This window comes from Abramis brama (assembly GCF_963993115.1).
Source record: "Abramis brama genome assembly, chromosome: 10".
Classification (NCBI taxonomy): Eukaryota; Metazoa; Chordata; class Actinopteri; order Cypriniformes; family Leuciscidae; genus Abramis; species Abramis brama.
In genome coordinates this window covers 2,895,304-2,916,714 of record NC_139972.1, presented here as the reverse complement: position 1 = coordinate 2,916,714, position 21,411 = coordinate 2,895,304, and the positions used below count along the sequence as shown (strand labels likewise).

Genomic DNA, 21,411 nt, shown 5'->3' with positions numbered 1-21,411 from the left:
ACGAGCAGAGAGAGAGAGACCCGGTCGCGCGCACGCACTCTCTCTCTCTTCGGAGCCAGGCGAAAATGTAAACAAGACACCGTCTCCAAACTAGACGCTGTCTTGCTCTCTCTCCCTCGCACATATTAATCAAAATAAATCGACACGGTGGTAAAAGGTCGGAAGACCAAAGTTTCATGTGTAAATACAGTAACACACCATTGCGATACATCCATATGAAGACGTTGTTCTGCAGGTTCGTCGTCTTCATTTTCATCTCGCTCCGGCTCCGACTCTGGCTCGAACATGTAAGGCTGGCTGGACAAGTCTTCCGTTGTTGACATTTTGTTAATAACGTGTGAATAAAAAGTTTCTGTGCCGCTAGATAATCGTATCTCTGCTATCAAACTACAAAAATGGCCAAATGGGGTGGAGTTGAACCGAGGGTCACCTCTGCAAACTGGAGAGGGGGCGGGGTATGAAGTGTCTCAATTGTATTTAAAGAGACCGCACCAAACGAGTTGCTCTCAGACGCACATCAGAAAAGGGGTAGAAAAGGGGCCTGTGGAGCTATAATAATGAGGAATTCAGACCCAAGCATTGCAGTTCCGCTTTATATAGACTACAAATGTATGATTTATATGTAAAAAGGAACGATTTAAAAGCATGATATGTCTCCTTTAATATAAAGATATTTAATAGAAAGTATTTTTCCAAAATTAAGTTTTAATAGTATTTTAGCGGATAATAGCGGATAATTTGCTGATGCAGGTACAAAAATACTTTTTTTTTCTTATAAATATTTGAGGGTATTTAGGAAGGTATAATGTATTATTTACTTGTGATATGAATTATTATTATTTGCATTAGCATTAATAATTAACTTATTTATTTTTTATTTTTCAAATAGTAACACACAAAACACTGCAGATGAAGTTCTTCAGAAGCTGCTGCCTGTGGTTTCAGCAACTAGATCAGCTCAGTAAGTAAGACTGAGAACAAGCATCACTGTTAAAACATTATAACATTTCTTTCTTAAACATTGTAAATTAATGGTTTAACCCTTGTGCATCCTTATGGACATTTTTGTCCTTTTCAGTTTTGTTTTTTTTATCACTTTGCCTGTGTTAATGCTAACTGCATAAAATTTGCCTCAGGTGTGTATTTTTATCGGTATTTTACTATTTCAGCCCTATTTCCATGATTAAAAAATCTTTTTTGCACTAGGTACACAAAATATTTCCTCGCAGCGCCTTTTGGACAAAAATGTCCCCATTGAAACCCCTTAAAACTGCATTTTTTAATCCCAGGGCCGTTTAACTATAAAATGATGCAATCTTTTTTAAGAAGCTTTCATTCTGTTGGCAAGGCTTAAAAAAAAATTATCAGATGGTGCTATTTTTTTCAGGTTTAGCCTATAAAGCAAATACTCGTGTTTATCTGCTTCGGCATATTATAGAGCCATTTGGATAAATTATGCAATGATAATTGTGTGGGTGTGTTGGTATGGATGTCTGAGTGTGGTTTGTGTGTAATAAAAAAAAGTGTGTGTGTGCTTGTAATATTTGAGAGAGAAAAACTCAACTGCAAATCTAAAATCCAATCACTGTGTCTACAAGTGTAGTTTTGCTGGCACCCAATGGGGAAAGTCTGTTACTGCACCCAAACAAAATCTTACTAAAAGCTAATTTTTTGAGATATCAACCTCAAATTTGGAACACAACTTGTTTAGATTTATGGCTTTGAATTTATATCAGTTATAGAGTTCCAAATATTTCATAAAATATATATTTTATATAATATAATGTTCATAAATAATTTTCATAAACTTAAACCTTACTAACTTTTTTTTTTTTTTTTTTTACTTCAGCAATAATCTTCCAAAGGGTCTTCTTTAAAAAGATACCAAAGTTTCAAATTTTATGAAAGTTTTTTTACATGGACATTTTTGTCCTCTATGTAGCTATACCTTTTAAAAAAAAAAAATTTAAATGAAAAATATGCTTTTAAAGCTTTTAAACCCTCCACCTATCTGAACTGATTTGTGATCTACTTTAATAATGTTTTATGATATTTCTGTGAGAAATGTATTTTCAAATATATGCATTTATATTGTATGTATATAAACATTTATATTTAGACTTGTTTATATTCATTTTAATTTAATTTATTTAAATGTTAATGCATTTATATTTAGGGAAAAAACAGACATAATAGAGACATAATCTCTTAGAATAACAGTTAAACTTACTGATATATTGAATTAATTGTTTAAAAAGAGATATTGCACAATTAAGAACACAATTAAGAAAAACTAAGATTTCTGTTTTGATCTGAGAGAGTGAATAGTGTGTCATTGTTCTCTACAGGTTGTGTGATTGTGGTGTCACAGATGAAGGTTGTGCTGCTCTGGCTTCAGCTCTGAGATCAAACCCCTCACACCTGAGAAAACTGAATTTGTCATTTAATAAACTAGACTCAGGAGTGAAGCTGCTCTCTGCTGGACTGGAGAATCCTCACAGTAAACTGGAGATACTGAGGTAAGATCATACATGACTCTCACATGAAACTGTCACTGTAAATTCATAAAGTATTATCAAAATGGAATAAAATGCAGGGAAATAACCATTATTAGATTAATTACAAGCAAAGCTATTGAAACAACATGATCAAATTCATCAAATTAATTTCACGTCTGTTCATATGATGTAAGAGGATTAATATTTTTCTGTTTGAAGCGTTTGCTCTATTTCTCCTGCTGCTGTGAGTTCATGTGTTTGAACACCCTTTACTTTAAACACACTCAAGTTCAGCACAGTCAGGATTAATACAGTCCATTCATTTTAATTTTAGGAGAAAACTGGATGCTGTAGACATTTTTAATTTTTAGAAAATTATTATCAAATTTTTATTTATAAAATATTTAATATTCACAATATTTATAGTGAATGTATATAAACATTTATACCGTTGAAAGGAAAATACATATTGTGTTCAATGATTTCGTACTGAATTTAACAGCTATAAAATCCTCCAGTTTTCATGACTCTTTATTGTTCATTACATTAACCTCTTCTGTTACAATTTTTCTATATTTGTATGTGATATACAGTTTTAATTTGTTATATCAGCTTTTATATAATCACTCAAAAAAAATGTGTCGGATCAAAGTAAAAAAATTACTTCAACTTATTACAAGTAATTGATTGACTTTTTCTCAAGTGAGTTTGAACAAATCAAATTTCTATGGTCAGTTGAAACTAAAAATACTCTTTGAACCAAATGTTTTTTACATGATTAATAAATATTAGCAGATTCTTCTAAAAAAGGCTGAAATATATTTCACTTTATATTGGAGATTAAAAAATGAAAGAAAATGCGTTTCAGTTCATTGTGGCACGCTCCAAAGATCTATAAAGGAAACTGAGACATTCCGTTTGTTTTTGTTATTTTACTAAATCTGAATATCTTTAGTACATTTATGAATTATGTTTGCTTTTATCTGTATGACCATAAATTACGGAGTAAGAATTTACTCTCTTGGAAGGAAAAAATCCAGTGGTCGCGCCTCCGCCTCACACACACACACAGAAAAATCTTGAATTGCTAACATGATATCGCAGCCTGTTCATTATTTAAATAAAAGTACAGTTACCAAACATATAAAATGTTACACCGCTCAATTAGTTTTTAGTTTTCATTTTTCGTTTTGGCATCTTATTTATATAAATAAACCAGTTTCTCGCATTGAATATACAGTACTGTGCAGAAGTCTTAGGCATGTTAATATCCCCCGCAGTTCCCGCAGTTCTTCTGGATTTAGTTTGTCTCAGTTTTTTCTGTTTCTTCATGTAATCACAGACGGACTCGATGATGGTGAGATCAGATCATCCTGGCTGTTGTCAGATTCCTTGTGCATACAGAAATCTCACTGGATTATTACAATTAATGGCAAAAAGAATGTTTGGAAATGTAAACTGATATTTCCTACTGACACACTACAGCAAAAGATATAAATAACTTTTCCTTAACTTAAGGGGCCGTGTTCATTTCACGGAAATCTTCCGTGGGCCCATCACAGCATTTTCGGCGATTCTTGCAAAGCTGTATACAGCTTCTCTGCTGCAGCCCGACTGGCAGAAAGAATCATGCTACTTTTTTCCCCCCGTACGTGCAACCTATTCAAAAGCCCAGATGAGTAATTAGTTGGGTTAGTAAAATAATGAAATTACAGTTTTTAAGTATAAAAAAAATGTATGTAAAGAGATGAAACTTGAGATGTTTTACTTTAAACATCGTCAACTGCCAATTTAGGGGACATCGCCCAACCCTAATATATAAGCTCTTTTTCTATATTTTCAGCAGCTATCGCGTTTCTCAGGAGGTAATTAAATGGAAAAATTAGGCAGGCAAACCACATCATCTCACAAGGAATCGTGCAATCGGGAATTTAGCAAGAGGAATTCGTTCCCCACAAGGATTTCACCTTAGATTAATTCAAATTCGTGAACTTGAACATGAGTTTCGCCGCACTGATCATAAGCTGCCTGATTTGTAAGTGACCTCAGTCTGCATTGCTGCTCGCATCGCTGCATTATTGACACAAGACTCGATGTGATTCACTCTCCATTCATCTCTGAAAGTCTTCACGAAGCTAAGTTTCTTTTTAATGCTCATTGCTAAAAGCTATCAGGGTATTGGCAACATGCTTGTTGCTAATACTATCCGTGTGTCTTGGGTTTATCTAACATAGTCGTTTTCATTAAAATGCTCTTGCTAGGCTTATATGATCATATTGGCTATGTGCGTTACTATGTGTTGTCATTGGAAACTGATCACGTTGCACACACTGTGCTTTTAGTACTTTGCAGCACATATTCAAGCAGCTTGCGGTGATAGGAATTAACAATTCATGGTGCAAACTGCAAACGGAATCATTTCTGCTGTGTCACAGCTCTAAAAAAGACATAGTAAACAGTCACTATTCAGTTGAGTCACTTCAGCGTTATCGGACACGCTTGGTCTATCTAGTTCTTGGAAACACGGCGTTCTTAAAGCTATAGTGTATTGTATACCATGCTTGCATTTTAATACATTGTTATTTAGCCCAGTCGTTATTTGGAACATGGTTGAGTTTTAGGCTTATACCTGATGTCATTGTCACATGCTCTGCTAAGCTTATCAGGTATCAGCAATATGCTGTCATTTCAGCAACATTGGTATCAGTCCTGTATGGTGGTTGTTAGTGCAATGTTATTGAATATATGCTTGTTACTTCGGCTTCTAGTGTTTTTTGCGCATACTGTTCTCAGCAACATGCTGTAGTAATTAAACATTGTTTTATGCTTATCTGGTTGCATTGGAAAAATGCTCGTTCTTTATTTTTTCGATTATTGCAACATGCTGTGTTAAAGTTACCACATGCTTGTGGCTAAAGCTATCTAGATATCGGTAACATTCTTAGTACACAGTACATTTACCGCAAAGGTCTGGTATTCAACACTAACAACATCGTAGCTTGATGATCCTGTGAAGGAGTGTGGAATCATGGGAGTCGTCATCTTCACCTCCACAGGACGGTGAGCAGAAATCATGTTCATGAATTGAGGAAGCACACTGTATTCATAGCTTAGCTGCACACTGCATTTGACTCAGAGCTGTAGGGTGTATGCTTCCCCGACCGGACTACATTAGTTTTAATACTAGTCTTATGGTTATACAAACATGCTAGTTGTATCAGTTTTGTTTCCGCTGGAGCTATTGCTGTAGGGTGTATGCTTCCCCTGCCAAACTACACTAGTTTTAGCAATAGTTCAGCATTATACAACATGCTTGTTGTATCAGAATTTGCTGCCGCTAGGGTTGTAAGCTTTCCCCAATAGATCCCATACAATTGTTAAATTGGCTACAGCAACATGCTTGCTGCAATGTGTCCTCGCTTGCTCCAGCTTGGTGTGATGCTTCCCACATTGGATTGTATCTATAATGCTCAACATATGCCGCTAACATAAGGATGTAACCATTCTATCAGCCTCAGTCGTTGTGGGGGTAGTGTGTAAAAAATTCATATTTTCCCTGTTTCTACAGAAGTAAACTACAACCAAGTATAACAAGGTTATGATGTCATTGACAGGTGACAGAGTGTACGCATACCGCCAATCCAAACTGTATGCTAATTGTCAATCGTATTCGACAATAGTGGTCCTGACAGAATTATGTTAGAGTTACATGAGTCACATTTTCGTCATTGTGTCATTGCAAAAGACCTTTTATAGGTTATTTAAATGTCAAAGAAATACGTTAAATTCACAGTGTGAATAATTAAAGGGGTGATGAACTGAGAAATAACATTTTCCTTGAGCTTTTGACATATAAGAGGTCATCTATAAGAATATCCTGTAAGTTTCAGAACTGAAAACTTCCTTGTTAGTCCAATAAAAGCTTTTATTGACACCAGACACAGCGAACGACAGGTTTTCAAAGTGGGCATCTATGAGGTCAGAGGGTATCAAACACCGCCTCCACAGAAGAAGATCAACGCCTACTTCAACACTGCCTGTTTAGCCCCGACCACCGATTCGCACATTACATGAAACTCATTATAATATGCAAAACTGTTATCCATCATAGCAGTGGGCATTTACTTCAAAGTCTTTAATGCGGCACGCCCATAAACACCGAGCGTTTCAGGAGCTAGGCTCAAAACCAGGGTAGAAAATAGCCTATTACTTATTCATTTTGATGTTTTTGAATGTAAAAACCAAGAGGACGTCATAAGTTGACCTCAGACAAAAATATAAATTTTTTTAAAAAGCCAGTTCATGACCTCTTTAAATAAAGATAACATGGCTCTATAAGTTTCTTTTTTTGTCATTTTGCTTCCACATTGCTTGAAAGGAAATACATTATTGCATAGAAAACGTCCTGTTGCAAAAAAAACAACAAGGTCTGAATACAGTTAAACGATGTGGGAGATGAGAATTAGCTATATATTATAATAAAATGAATGAACATTACCTTGTTTTAACAGCGCTTTATGTAGATATAACTCTCAGGCCCACTGGAGCATCATCAATAGGGTCAATGCGCTGAACAACTCTGAAATAAACTAACCCTGGAACAAAAATAAACAGAACCCTGAAAATCTCACTGCACACAATTGGATAACACTAAGACCAGTCACAATGCTAGCGGAGCTAACTGGTAGATTAGACTCTTGCCGTACCCAGTCAGCAAAACAGCAAAAACGTCCTTTTTGCAAAGGCACGATTCGAGCGGCGTCTTCTGTTCCTCTTTTAGATAAAAAGCCAAGTCTAACTCGTTCATTGTAGCGGCCAAAACTGTTTCAAACAACTGGTGTTCATCCATAGCCATCTTGCAATGTTTACTAATGACTTTGATGTCGCAGCGCTGTCGTCATCTGTTTAGCTAGCCTCTGGCCCGCCTATATCAGATAACCTGATGTGATTGGTGCAGCTCGGATACAAGGGCATATTTAATGAGCATCATTACTCAATGCCAGAGTGACAATTTCAATTTGTGCTCTCGGGAGAACTCTGGATTTCCAGAGTACCAGTCTTCAGTGTCATATGATCCTTCAGAAATCATTCTGATATGATGATTTGATGCTCAAAAACATTTATTGTTATTTTCAATGTTTAAAAATTTTTTTTTAGATAGTTACAAGAGGTCTGAGGTCTCTGACCAGCCTTTAAGAATAAAACAAATACTCAACAAAACACATGCATTAATCTGTTAATGCTGACTTTAATATCATATAAACATACATTTTATGTAGTAATCAGAAAATTCTCAAACCAAGCCTTGATGATGTGAGCGGTCACGTGGTTTGCACGGAAGAAAAAAATGCCATTTGGTTTGAAGCAATAAACGACTTCACTCATGTAAATGATAACAGTTCATGTCAGCAAAGCAGCATTTACTGTGAACGGAGCCGCTCTGGATGATGAGAAATATAGAACCCGCAGGGCATATACTGTATTTATTTAACTGAATCGCAGGCTTTGTTAATTTACAGAAGCCCTGTGATTACAGTATTGGATTTACAGTATTGTTTGGTTTTTAAATGTTTTTAATATATCGTGTAGCCTTAGAAAACAGTCTAATAATGCGGTTTATGGATTCTCGTCTGTGTAATGAGTCAATTCCGGTATATTGCCGGTTACTCGACATGGGTGAATTGCAATCAGAGATTTTTTTAAGTTGAGTACTTGAATTTTATAGAGGAATCTTGACAGTCCTAATTACATTCATTAAAACAATTGGGAGTTGACATGATTACCATTAATTATTTTAATATCACAATTGTGTAAATGAAGAGTAAGAAATAATATTTTTCTGTGTTGAGTTGAGGTGATTGAGTGATTGATCTGTAAATGATTGAACACATGAGCTGCTCCTCAGTAACCTGATACGATCAACATTTAACACTCTTTACTTTACTTTAGCACAGTCAGGACTTTAGTACATGAAGAACAAGATGAATTCATCCTTAATGACCATCACATCCATCTTTTTCTGTGATCATCTTTACACATTATTTAATGTGATATACATAGTTTATATATGTTTTTATATAAGCTTTACCTCTCACACAAACACACACAAATAACATGGTGAATCTCACTGACATCAAACATGGTGATCTGTGCTTTTTTTTTAAATGATGAAGTCTGTTGATTCGATCTGTGTGTCTGATCTGGGAGAGTGAAGAGTGTGTCATTGTTCTCTACAGGTTGAGTGATTGTGGTGTCACAGATGAAGGTTGTGCTGCTCTGGCTTCAGCACTGAGATCAAACCCCTCACACCTGAGAGAACTGGATCTGTCTGAGAACAAACTAGGAGACTCAGGAGTGAAGCTGTTTTCTGCTGTACTGGAGAATCCTAACTGTAAATTGGAGATACTGGGGTAAGATCATCTCTACCATAAAGACTCGGAGTGAATAAGGATAAATATGTAGATAGTTTGTTTATAAAGCCCAAAACAAATTGGCCCCTCAGTACCTGACTGATCTGCTCTGTCCGTACACTACTTCTAGAACTCTGAGATCCAGTGATCACTGTCTACTCATTGTACCTACATCCAGTCTTAAAAAACAAGGCGATCATGCTTTTGCGACTGCAGGCCCAAAACTTTGGAACAGTCTACCTCTCTACATTAGATTAGCTCCCTCTGTTTCCACCTTCAAATCTTCTTTAAAGACTTATTTATTTTCTTTGGCTTTTATTTCTCCTTGATTTAGGTACGATTATTGTTTATCTATTGTTTTGTGTTTCTTTATTGGTTGTTTTATCTTTATTTATTTTTCTGTTCTGTACAGCACTTTGGTCAGCCTTGGTGGTTTATAAAATGTGCGTTATAAATAAATATTGTATTGTATTGTATAGTGCATACAATATATCTTTGGTGTAACCTAAGCAGCACTTTCAGTTTAAGACAGCAGTCCAAAAACCGCTAAATCTACACCAAACAGGCAAAAGTTTAAAAGTTTTAGAACCAGAACCAAGCTAACTAAACAAGTTGAACGTTAGCTATATAGGTTGTGAGCCCCTTTATTAATATGCCTGGAGGTGAGGAATATAAAAAAAAATGTCAAATTCCCTCAGTATTGAATGATCTAATTCACTACTTTCTCATTTACAATGACAAATGAATTGTATTTGGTTGTGTTGTAGGCACTAAAACAGTCCACTATATAGTCAAACTAATTTTTATGTTGAAATAAAGAGATTTCTGTTTTACCCCAGACTGGTTGCTGGCTTCTGCCTGTTCCCTGCCTGGCCAGCAAAACTGTTCAGACTATATGCCAATAAGTAGTTCATGCATAGATATTTGTAAAGGCCTATATATTATTTAAATGACTTGCACTTTGTGATTAAGAAGTGATTTGATTGTGATTGAGTGAATGTAGGTAATAGTTCTGATGGATGAAGGGCCCCTCAAGAGGTAAAGCCCAGGAGCCCCTTATAGTGTTAATGCGGCCCTGATTATCGCCCAAAAGAAAGTAAAACCAACAGTTAGATAAACCGGACGAACTACAAACCAGACAACAGATGCAGGATACAGTGAAGAGGTTTTTTAACCCTCTGGGGCCTGTGAGACCAGCTCACTTTTTTTCTTATCTGTGCAAAAGAGACTCAAAATACTTTGTTTTTATTTTACATATAAGTGTTATACATCATTCAAAACTGTTAAATGTCTTCTTTTATTTGTGTACACTCATAATGAAAAAAACGTGTTTTTCGTAAAATAAAGAAAATAAACATGATGCACGTTCTGCCATCTCTCTCAATGTGAAATTCATTTTGAAACGCGACAGAAAATTATCTGTAACTCAGCGAATGCTTGTCACACTGACATGAGACATATGTCGTTACAAAGCTTGAAGTCTCTATTTATAAATTATGTAAATTATATCAAAAATAAATATTCTCTGTTTAAGTAATCCATATGAAAGTAACGACATGTACAGTTTCTCCAGCCCGTGCTCATTAGCTCTAATGCGACCACACCCACGTGCGCAAGAGCAATTGACATGCAAATAGTCTACATGAAGGAATGCAGACCTGTAAACGCCGTCATTACCTCTAAACAAAGAATCAGAGACTTTAGTACTCCTCTGCTTTTCATCGAGTTTGGAAGACTGTTTTTGTGCTGTGCTGTTTGCCTTGGATTTACCTTAGAAGAATTAGAAGAACACGATTTGAAGATGAGAACGATTTTTAAGGTAAGAAATGTCCACTCATAATAGTAAGCATGTTATTGTTGCATAAACTTTACATTGTAGCTACTAGTTAAACTGGTGCTAGAAACAGAAACATGTTGAAATATGACCTATAGACAGGTAGGCAACCTGTCAATGCTAAATTTATATACATGTACGACACAAGGATGTTTTTATGTTCGATAATACTTTTATCATGCTGTGTTTTATTATTGAAAAACATCCTTGTGTCTTACATGTATATAAATTTAGCATTGAAAGGTTGCCTACCTGTCTAGTTCACATTTCAAGATTAAAAAAATCTTCTCATCTTCAAATCGCATTCTTCTAATTCCTCTGAGGTAAATCCAAGGTAAACAGCACAGCACAGCACAAACACAGTCTTCCAAACTCGATGAAAAGCAGAGGAGTACGTTACTGGAATCTCTGATTCTTTGTTTTTGAGGTAATGAGGGCGTTTACAGGCCCGCGTGGACTATTTGCATGTCAATCGCTCCTGCGCGCATGGGTGTGGTCACATTAGAGTTAATGAGGGTGAGTTTGAGAAACTGTACATGTTGTTGCTTTCATACAGATTACTTAAACAGAGAATATTTGTTTTTGATGTAATTTACATAATTGAAAAATAGAGACCCCAAGCTTTGTAAAGACATATGTCTCAAGTCTGTGTGACAAACATTCGCTGAGTTACAGATCATTTTCTGTCGTGTTTCAGAATGAACTTCACATTGAGAGAAGGCAGAACGCGCATCGTTTATTTTCTTTATTTTATGAAAAACAACATTTTGTTTTTATTATGATTGTACACAAATAAAAGAAGACATTTAACAGTTTTGAATGATGAAATGTATACTTATATGTAGGATCAAAATCAACCGAGTATTTTGAGTCTCTTTTGCACTGATAAGAAAAAAAGGCCACCGACCCCAGAGGGTTAAGCTCACAAACACACACACAATCAATCTCTCTCTCTCTCTCTCTCTCTCTCTCTCTCTCGTGCTGATACTATATTTATTGCAATTTTTAAGAATTGCAATTCTACAATATTGTGATTCGATATTACAACTTATTGTGAATTTTTTTTTTTAACTCTAGACTATGGGGAAAAGTTAAATCATACACTTATACAGAGTGTATATGATGTATAAGATGAGTCATATTTACAAAAACAATTCATCACATCTTTCTGAGTTTTATTTCAGAAGCATCATATAGTACTACATTCTCTTGAATAAATAATTCAATAACAAATACATTTTTAACAGTCACCTGTCGCCACCTAGTTGTCACGGAATGGTAAATAATGAAGCGAGGATTCATGTGCAGGAAACTCAGGATCTTTATTAAACAAAACAAAACTATAAACCAAAACTCCCCGTGGGGGAAAACAAGACAGGCATATGGCATCAAACAGGAAACACGAGGGAACATTGACAACAAACCAGCACAGGACTGCAAACACAGGGAGACTAAATAGGGAAGCAAACAAAAGAGGGTAACGAGAAGGCAGGTGGGGCAAATTAATCAATAATCAGGTAACAAGATGGGAGGGGCTAGATAATTGACAGGAGAGCACATGGCACAAGGAAATACATGACAAGCCATGTGCTCACAACAAACCAGACTATACACAAACACATGACAAACCGGGAGCGTCACCAAACCAAGAGACAAACCAGACAGAAGTGACAGAACCATGACACTAGTGGCAAAACAATGTAATCGATAAATGCGTTATTTTAAGCACCAAATATGTATTAACTATTGACAGTATTTTAAAGATTACTAGTGCAGCTCTACTGTCTTATCTCTCTCTCGGCATATGAGTAGCGCAAGGGCTTTTCAGTGCATTCAGTCTCACGTTGCTTCAACGCGTCCACTTGAAATTGATATTACGACACTCATAGATAACGACACATTTCATCATCTGTTGGAACAAAAGTGGCTAACTTCTGTCAACCTTGTCCATAAGCAAGGACAAAAATAAAGCAATTTAATTTGAATCAATATTGATTCTGGAATAAAAAAAATCTTTTATATTTTAAAATCATAAACCAAAAAATTGCGATAGTTAGGTGAATCGATTTTTTTTCTCCCAGTTTCTTAAAATGCTTACAAATACATTAAGAACACACACACACTCACACACACATACACACACACGTTGGAATTTACGGTTTTATGGAGACTTTCCATAGAAATAAGGATTTTTATACTATACAAACTGTATATCCAATCCCTTAATAGGATGAAATTTACATACATCCCTGATGTAATTTAACAAAGTAAATTCAAAAAGTATTTATATATATATATATATATATATATATATATATATATATATATATATATATATATTTCAAATTGACAGCATTATGTTTTTTTATTTTTTAAGTGTTATGTTTATCTTTTGATATAGGCCTAATGTGTGTCATTGTTGTCAACAGGTTGAGGGATTGTGGTGTCACAGATGAAGGTTGTGGTGCTCTGGCTTCAGCTCTGAGATCAAACCCCTCACACCTGAGACAACTGTATCTGTCTGAGAATAAACTAGGAGACTCAGGAGTGAAGCTGTTCTCTGCTGTACTGGCAAATCCTCACTGTAAAATGGAGATACTGAGGTAAGATCATCTCTACCATAAAGACTCTGAGTGAATAAGGATTAATATGTAGATAGTGCATACAATATATCTTTGGCATAAGCCCCATCCGGTGGTTCAGCAACAGATTCCTGCTTGAACCATCAGATCCTGCCGGCGGTAGAAGGCAGCAGTGAGGAGTCTCCCTGAGGAGGAACATTTACATCTTCATATATTATTATCCTCCAATAGAAAGTAAAACTAACAGTTAAATAAACCAAACACACTACAAACCAGACAACAGATGCAGGTTACATCTGTAATGTAAAGTTTCTTTTTTAAATCACCAATTGTTTGGTGTAAATCAACTTGCCTTGTAATGCTTGTGCAAACAGACCCTTGCAAAAGCGTGAATATTGCCTCAAAATATGAATCTGCTGCTGAAAAGAGGGAAGTGGTGTGTGTTTCACCTGAACCAGTGCTGTCATCATATCAGATTTATCCCTACATGATTATCATGGCCAAAATAACACGATAACAATATATCACCATATCTATTGAAATCTTGAAAAAAAATAATAATAATGCTATCAGTGAAATTCATCTTTACTTTGTTTATTTTGTTATTTTTGAATAAGAAGAATCACTCCATCACATACAAAAGGAACAGTTACACTTGAAGGGTTACCATTATTTCAAACTGGTTGCATTATCACAAGTATACAGTAACACAGCGCTTATAAATCATTTTCAAATTATTAGTTTATAGTAGGGCTGGGAATCGATAAAAACAATTAATTAATTAATCGCACAATTTGCTGTGATTAATTGCAATTAATCGCATTTCCCCCAAACTTGTAATCATCAATATTTAAATGTAGAATCACTAATTAAATTACACAACACAGAAAAAAAGGGAAAAAAAGAAAAAATCCACACAAATTGGACAGAAAATAGCCCTATATTAAAATATTAAACATCAATATATCAATATGTTATTCTTCATTCAGTTCTATGCAACATACTCAGATTTAACAGATTTCTTTTTGGACTTATTATCAAAATAAAGTATAGTCAATATATACACAAAGCTATTATTACCAGAGCATGTGATCAGAGCAGGTAATTTTACCATTGTACCATTGTACAGGAGCCTACGTTCTCGCACCAGTAGGCTTAGGAAGAGCTTCTTCCCTGAGGCTGTGATCCAACTAAATTCCACACCACCTCTCTAATTGCACCTTGCACTCATACTGCACTGTTCATAGTACTTTTTATGGACAAGAATTTGCAGCTTGCATTCATTCAGTACTGCTCATAATACTGACGGACATGTTATTTTTACTATTCATATTTTGCACAGATTGTACATTGTTTAACTGCTACTGCTACTGTACATATAACAATCTGTATATTTTAATTGTACTTTCGTTGTTGCTGCTCATATTGTACATGTATCCCTACATTTTCATTCTCTTTTTCTTTTTCTAATTCTGCCCATTTTCTTCTATTTGGTTTTAGTATATTCATATATTCTGTACATATTGTAAGCTATAGCTTCACTTCAGTGTTGGACTTGTTCCTGCACTTATCTGTATAGAACACTATATTTCTGCACTTCTGGTTGATGCTAACTCATCTCACACACCGGACGAGAAACGCAGTGCTACGCCGCATGGCGTTTAGGACTACTCGAGGTATCGCACACCGGACGCTAAGGCTGAACGATATTCTGTTTTAACATCGACATCGCGATGTGCGAATGAGCGATAGTCACATCACCGGAAACCAGTAAACATGAGATATTTATGTATTCTCCTGTGTTGGCGTAGATTTACAAATTAGTTGCGTTACGAATCTTGTGAAACAGCGCACACTGCGTGCAGATGAACTCACAGCACGCAGAGATGGAGTTTGAGAAACCCGAGACGCAGACGCGCATATAATTGATAACAGTGCAACTATGGAACGCACGTCAGAGCATATTTTTAACTGAATCACAGCCTTTGTGATTTCATGATAGCACTATGCTATATTATGATTGTAAATGGTTTTAAATAGATTGCGTAGCCTTAGAAAACGGTGTAATAATGCAGTTCATGGATTCTCATCTGTGGAATGCGCCACTTCCGGTATTTTGCCAGTTACTCGACATGGTTAAATTGCAATCAAGGATTTTTAAAAAATCGAGTACTCGACTTTAATAGAGGAATCGTTATAGCCTTACTTAATATATTATTATCTCCCAATAGACAGTAAAACTAACAGTTAAATTAACCAGACGAACTACAAACCAGACAACAGATGCAGGTTACAGTGAAGAGGTTTTTTTTAAATCACAAATGTTTGGTGTAAATCAACTTTCCTTGTAATGCTTGTGCAAACAGACCCTTGCAAAAGCGTGAGCATTTCCTCAAAATGTGTGTGTGCAGCTGAAAAGTGAGAAGTGGTGTGTGTTTCACTTGAACCAGGACTGTCACCATATCAGATTTATCACTACATGATTATCATGGCCAAAATAACAGAAATTAAAAATTTATCGCCATAACTTGGGAAATCTTGAAAAAAAACAAACAATGCTATCAGTCATATTCATCTTTAGTTTGTTTATTATGTGTTATTTTGGGGGGAAAAATCACACCATCACACACAAAAGTATCAATTACACTTAATGTCGAACAGTTTGAAATTATAGTAAGACTTCTGGTTGATGCTAACTGCATTGCATTAGCTTTGTACTTGTAGACTGCATAATGAAAATAAAGTTGAATCAAATCAAATTAATCCTAACTGATGTAATTTAATAACTTGAACAAATGAGTATTTGTATATATTTCATATTGACAGCATTATGTTTTTTTTATTTTTTTAAGTGTTATGTTTATATTTGGATATAGGCTTAATATGTGTCATTGTTCTCTACAGGTTGTGGGATTGTGGTGTCACAGATGAAGGTTGTGCTGCTCTGGCTTCAGCTCTGAGATCAAACCCCTCACACCTGAGAGAACTGTATCTGTCTGGGAATAAACTAGGAGACTCAGGAGTGAAGCTGTTCTCTGCTGGACTGGAGAATCCTCACTGTAAACTGGAGGAACTGTGGTAAGATCATCTCTACCATAAAGACTCGGAGTGAATAAGGTCTAATATGTAGATAGTTCATACAATATATCTTTGGCGTAAGCCCCATCCGGTGGTTCAGAGACAGATTCCTCCTTGAACCGTCAGATCCTGCCGGCGGTAGAAGGCAGTGGTGAGGAGTCTCCCTGATGAGAAACATTTACTTAATATTAGGGCTGTAGCTATCGATTATTTTAGTAATCGAGTATTCTACTGATTATTCCATCGATTAATCAAGTAATCGGATAAATTGTGTTAATGAAATAGATCCAAGTGAACAACAGCCTTTAAAATGACTTAAAAATACAAATAGGGAAACACTTTACAATATGGTTCATTAGTTAACATTAGTTAACTACCTTAGTTAACATACTAATAATGAACAATACTTCTACAGCATTTGTTAATCAAAGTTAATATTAATTTCAACATTTACTAATACATTATTAAAATCAAAGGTTGTATGTTAACATTAATGTACTGTGAACTAACATGAACAAAAAATTAAACTAACATTAACAAAGATTAGTGCTGTCAAACACGTTTTTAACAGTGTTAACGCAAACCCATTTTAACGGCGTACATTTTTTTATCACAAGATTAACGATCGTTTTGGCCTAGCAAACTTTGTAGTTTTTTTCACATTCTGTTGCAACAACTAGTAACGTTAGAAAAACTACAACATCACACCGGATCTAACTAGACCGGACACAAAACAACAGGCACGCCGCACACACTTGTTTGTGCTTTTGGGGTCACACACCGGACGAGAAACGCAGTGCTACGCCGCATGGCGTTTAGGACTACTCGAGGTATCGCACACCGGACGCTAAGGCTGAACGATATTCTGTTTTAACATCGACATCGCGATGTGCGAATGAGCGATAGTCACATCACCGGAACATGCAATGTGAAGGGTAGTAGCACCCATGGTGTATTAAGAGAACGGTAGCACACAGTAAACATGAGTTTGTTGTATGACTTTTTGCTGGGGTGACATGCACGTTCCGCGTGCCTGCACAGTGATTGGTTCGCTGTGCCGCAAACTCACCGCTTACAGCTATCATTCACTGGCAATCCTATAGCTAAAAATGGGCGACGAAGAGGATCCGCAGCAAAAAAAAAAAAAGATTTCGTACCAAAAAGAAAGTCAAAATCAGCTATTTGGGACTATTTCGTCTACAAAAAGGAGGATGTTGACCAAAAAGAGGTACTTTGCTGGAGTGTTGTAAAGTTGTGGATGGTTGTCTTTTTTAAAAAGTCTTTTATTTTTCGTGTTCGCATTTATGAGGAAAAAACAATGTTACGTGACAGTTCTCCATTACGGACGCGACCGTTATGAAAGCGGCACTAAAAGACTGCTTTAAAACTTTCACAGAGACCTCAAACAGAAAGCACAGAGCTATCATCCATGAACCGAAACTCGGCGTATAAGGTAGCCTACTCGCCTCACACACCTAAAAAAAAAAAAATAGAAATATATCTATTATCTACAGAAATCTCTACTTTTAAACAGAACCATTCAAAACAAAATAAAACTATGTTATCCGTATGAAAAGTGCATTTCTCTCCTGCGCGATCACTACTGCGAAGATCGCGAGTCAGTCTTCAACTTCATCTTTACAGAAAACACTTGTTTATTAATAAACAATTAAAATGTCTCAGTGTAATATTTTACATATTCATAATCATTACTTTTGCTGGTTCTTTGTGACAGCTTTTAGGTGCCGTTTACATGAACGCATCACTGCATCAGCACCAAAAACATAGAGAGAGAGAGAGAGAATAATATTTTTTTTTACTTATTTTGAGGAGTTATAGCCTAATGAACAACAAACATCTGTTAAGAGCGCCGCCACGTTGGATTGCGTAGAACGTTCACCGGATTCTGAAAGAAATAGCCTATGTTCTAATTTTGGAATAAAATATAAAGTGACCTTTTTGTCACTTGTAATGAAGCTTGCTTATTAGTGAAATTATTAATATTATGGAATGGTAATTATTGACAATAGCCTGGATTGATGGCTCGCAATATATATCGTTGGGAAAAAATATCGCAATGTAATTTTTTTTCCAATATCGTGCAGCCCTACCGGACGCGCACTTTCTCAGTTTATGGCCAGCAATATTGTTTTGATTAAGGACATTATGGAATTAAGATAATGTCTGTACTATGTTATGATTGTACTGTAGAATTAAATACAATCGTTGCTAAGTCTGCAGTCTGAACACTTTGCCTCAGAGCGTCCGTTAACTGAATGAATTGAGAATATCACCTTAAAATCCGATAGCATCGGCAGTTTTCATCCACACATCTGATTTCTGTAGATGAATGTAAAACTAAATGTATATTGCAGCACAGGGTGAAGTCAGTATACATTAACGACGATTTGAGACAAATAAATATAAATTTAATATAAAACTATGTAAATGACACGGCAGGATTTTGAACAAGGTCCTGAGCCATAGCTGGGCGCTACGGACAGACGCCGAATGGCGTCGCTGGTGTGTGTACACTGATAGAGAATAATGTGTTTGAATTTTAAAGACGTGGTGCTGCGCGACGCGGCGCTGCACTTCTCGTCCAGTGTGCGACCCCCTGTAGGCTAACGTTATGTTTTGAGTGGATGGCGAGCGCGAGACGGCGAAATGGATGCCCATAAGATTCTGAATGGAAAGTTTACTTTTAAAAAGTTGCCAAATGGTTCCATTGACAAGACCAAAGTGATCTGTGTGTTTTGTCGTTATGAACTGAGCTATCATCGCAGCATGTCCAGTCTGAAATACCACTTGATGGTCAAGCACACAGCTGATGTGAATTCTCTGATGCGATGCCGATGTTGTTTTCAATAAAAAAAAATTGCACAAAGCAAGCCGATCCACTTTTCCATGTTGATAAGAGCATTAAAATGAGAAAAAAATAATGGGACAAAAAGAAATCAAGGGACATTTAGAATAGATAAAAAATGTGTGATTAATTGCGAGTTAACTATGACATTAATGCGATTAATCGCAATTAAATATTTTAATCGTTTGACAGCACTAACAAAGATTAATAAATACAGTTACAAATGTATTGTTCATTGTTAGTTCATGTTGTTTAATACATTAATTAATGTTAATTGATGAACCTTATTGTTAAGTGTTAACTAAATACATAATAACATGCAATTATTTGTTCAAATAAAGTATCAAAGTAATCATATGGGTGTTATTGAACAACGCTGTTAAAATACTTAATGTAAAATAAATAAATGATATAAACTGATATAAACATAACTTATGTACATTATGTAAAAAAAATGTCCGCAGAGATTGCCAACGGCCTGGTTACACTAAGGCATGATCAAATCCTTGTTTAATATTGGCCAAACAAATTTAATTCAAATGTTAACTTAATCTTTAATATTTGGTCATTTCTGTATGATAGAAATGCAACAGTTGCTGTAATTTCTTGAACAAGAACATGTGCACATCAAAACATGCAAACTCAGTGCAAGGGTTAAACTTTTATTTTGAAATCGCAATTAACAACAATTCACATATATTTCAGAAAGATATTTATGTATTCTCCTGTGTTGGCGTAGATTTACAAATTAGTTGCGTTACGAATCTTGTGAAACAGCGCACACTGCGTGCAGATGAACTCACAGCACGCAGAGATGGAGTTTGAGAAACCCGAGACGCAGACGCGCATATAAATGATAACAGTGCAACTATGGAACGCACGTCAGAGCATATTTTTAACTGAATCACAGCCTTTGTGATTTCATGATAGCACTATGCTATATTATGATTGTGAATGGTTTTAAATAGATTGCGTAGCCTTAGAAAACGGTGTAATAATGCGGTTCATGGATTCTCATCTGTGGAATGCGCCACTTCCGGTATTTTGCCAGTTACTCGACATGGTTAAATTGCAATCAAGGATTTTTAAAAAATCGAGTACTCGACTTTAATAGAGGAATCGTTATAGCCTTACTTAATATATTATTATCTCCCAATAGACAGTAAAACTAACAGTTAAATTAACCAGACGAACTACAAACCAGACAACAGATGCAGGTTACAGTGAAGAGGGTTTTTTTAAATCACAAATGTTTGGTGTAAATCAACTTTCCTTGTAATGCTTGTGCAAACAGACCCTTGCAAAAGCGTGAGCATTTCCTCAAAATGTGTGTGTGCAGCTGAAAAGTGAGAAGTGGTGTGTGTTTCACTTGAACCAGGACTGTCACCATATCAGATTTATCACTACATGATTATCATGGCCAAAATAACAGAAATTAAAAATTTATCGCCATAACTTGGGAAATCTTAAAAAAAAAAAAACAATGCTATCAGTCATATTCATCTTTAGTTTGTTTATTATGTGTTATTTTGGGGGGAAAAATCACACCATCACACACAAAAGTATCAATTACACTTAATGTCGAACAGTTTGAAATTATAGTAAGACATTATTACAAGTATACAGTAACACAGCGCATATAAATCATTTGCAGACTATTAGTTATTAGTTAATGAATAGTGTATAATAGTATTTAAGCTGTAGTTAATATATCAAGAGACTATATACAACCAGTGAGTTTTCATTCATTGTCACTGTAATTAACAAAGTGTTATTGTTTAATTATGTAAAGAGTTAGATAATGCTTTGTTAACAATGTATTACCCATAAATATTTATCACTAAATATTAGGTCACAGAAAATCAGAAAATGTCTTTAAGTGCTTTAATACAGCCTTTATTCGACATTAATTACATTAATATTAAGAGTTCCGTAAAATTTTTACAAATAGATTAAGCATACTCACACACACACACTGACACACTCTCTCACACACACACACACACACACACACACACACACACACACACACACACACACACACACAAGCACTAGGGCTGGGACAATACACTTATCTCTCAATTTGATACTATCACGATCCTTGGGTGCTGATACGTTATGTAATGATATTTTTTTAACATGA

General features: G+C 35.5%; 1 protein-coding gene across 3 annotated transcripts in view; it reads left to right on the top strand.

Annotated features, from left to right (window-relative positions):
• Positions 1-21,411, top strand: part of LOC311091352 (NLR family CARD domain-containing protein 3-like) — a 70,608-nt gene that overhangs the window by 22,951 nt on the left and 26,246 nt on the right. For all 3 annotated transcript variants that reach the window (XR_014608056.1, XM_084127264.1, XM_084127265.1), the window contains exons 7-11: positions 890-961; positions 2,349-2,519; positions 8,735-8,908; positions 13,172-13,345; positions 16,229-16,402. Coding sequence is in view for 2 of the 3 variants with exons in the window: in XM_084127264.1 (XP_083983390.1) it covers positions 890-961; positions 2,349-2,519; positions 8,735-8,908; positions 13,172-13,345; positions 16,229-16,402 (765 nt within the window). In the remaining variant the exon portion in view is untranslated. The remainder of the gene's footprint in view (positions 1-889; positions 962-2,348; positions 2,520-8,734; positions 8,909-13,171; positions 13,346-16,228; positions 16,403-21,411) is intronic.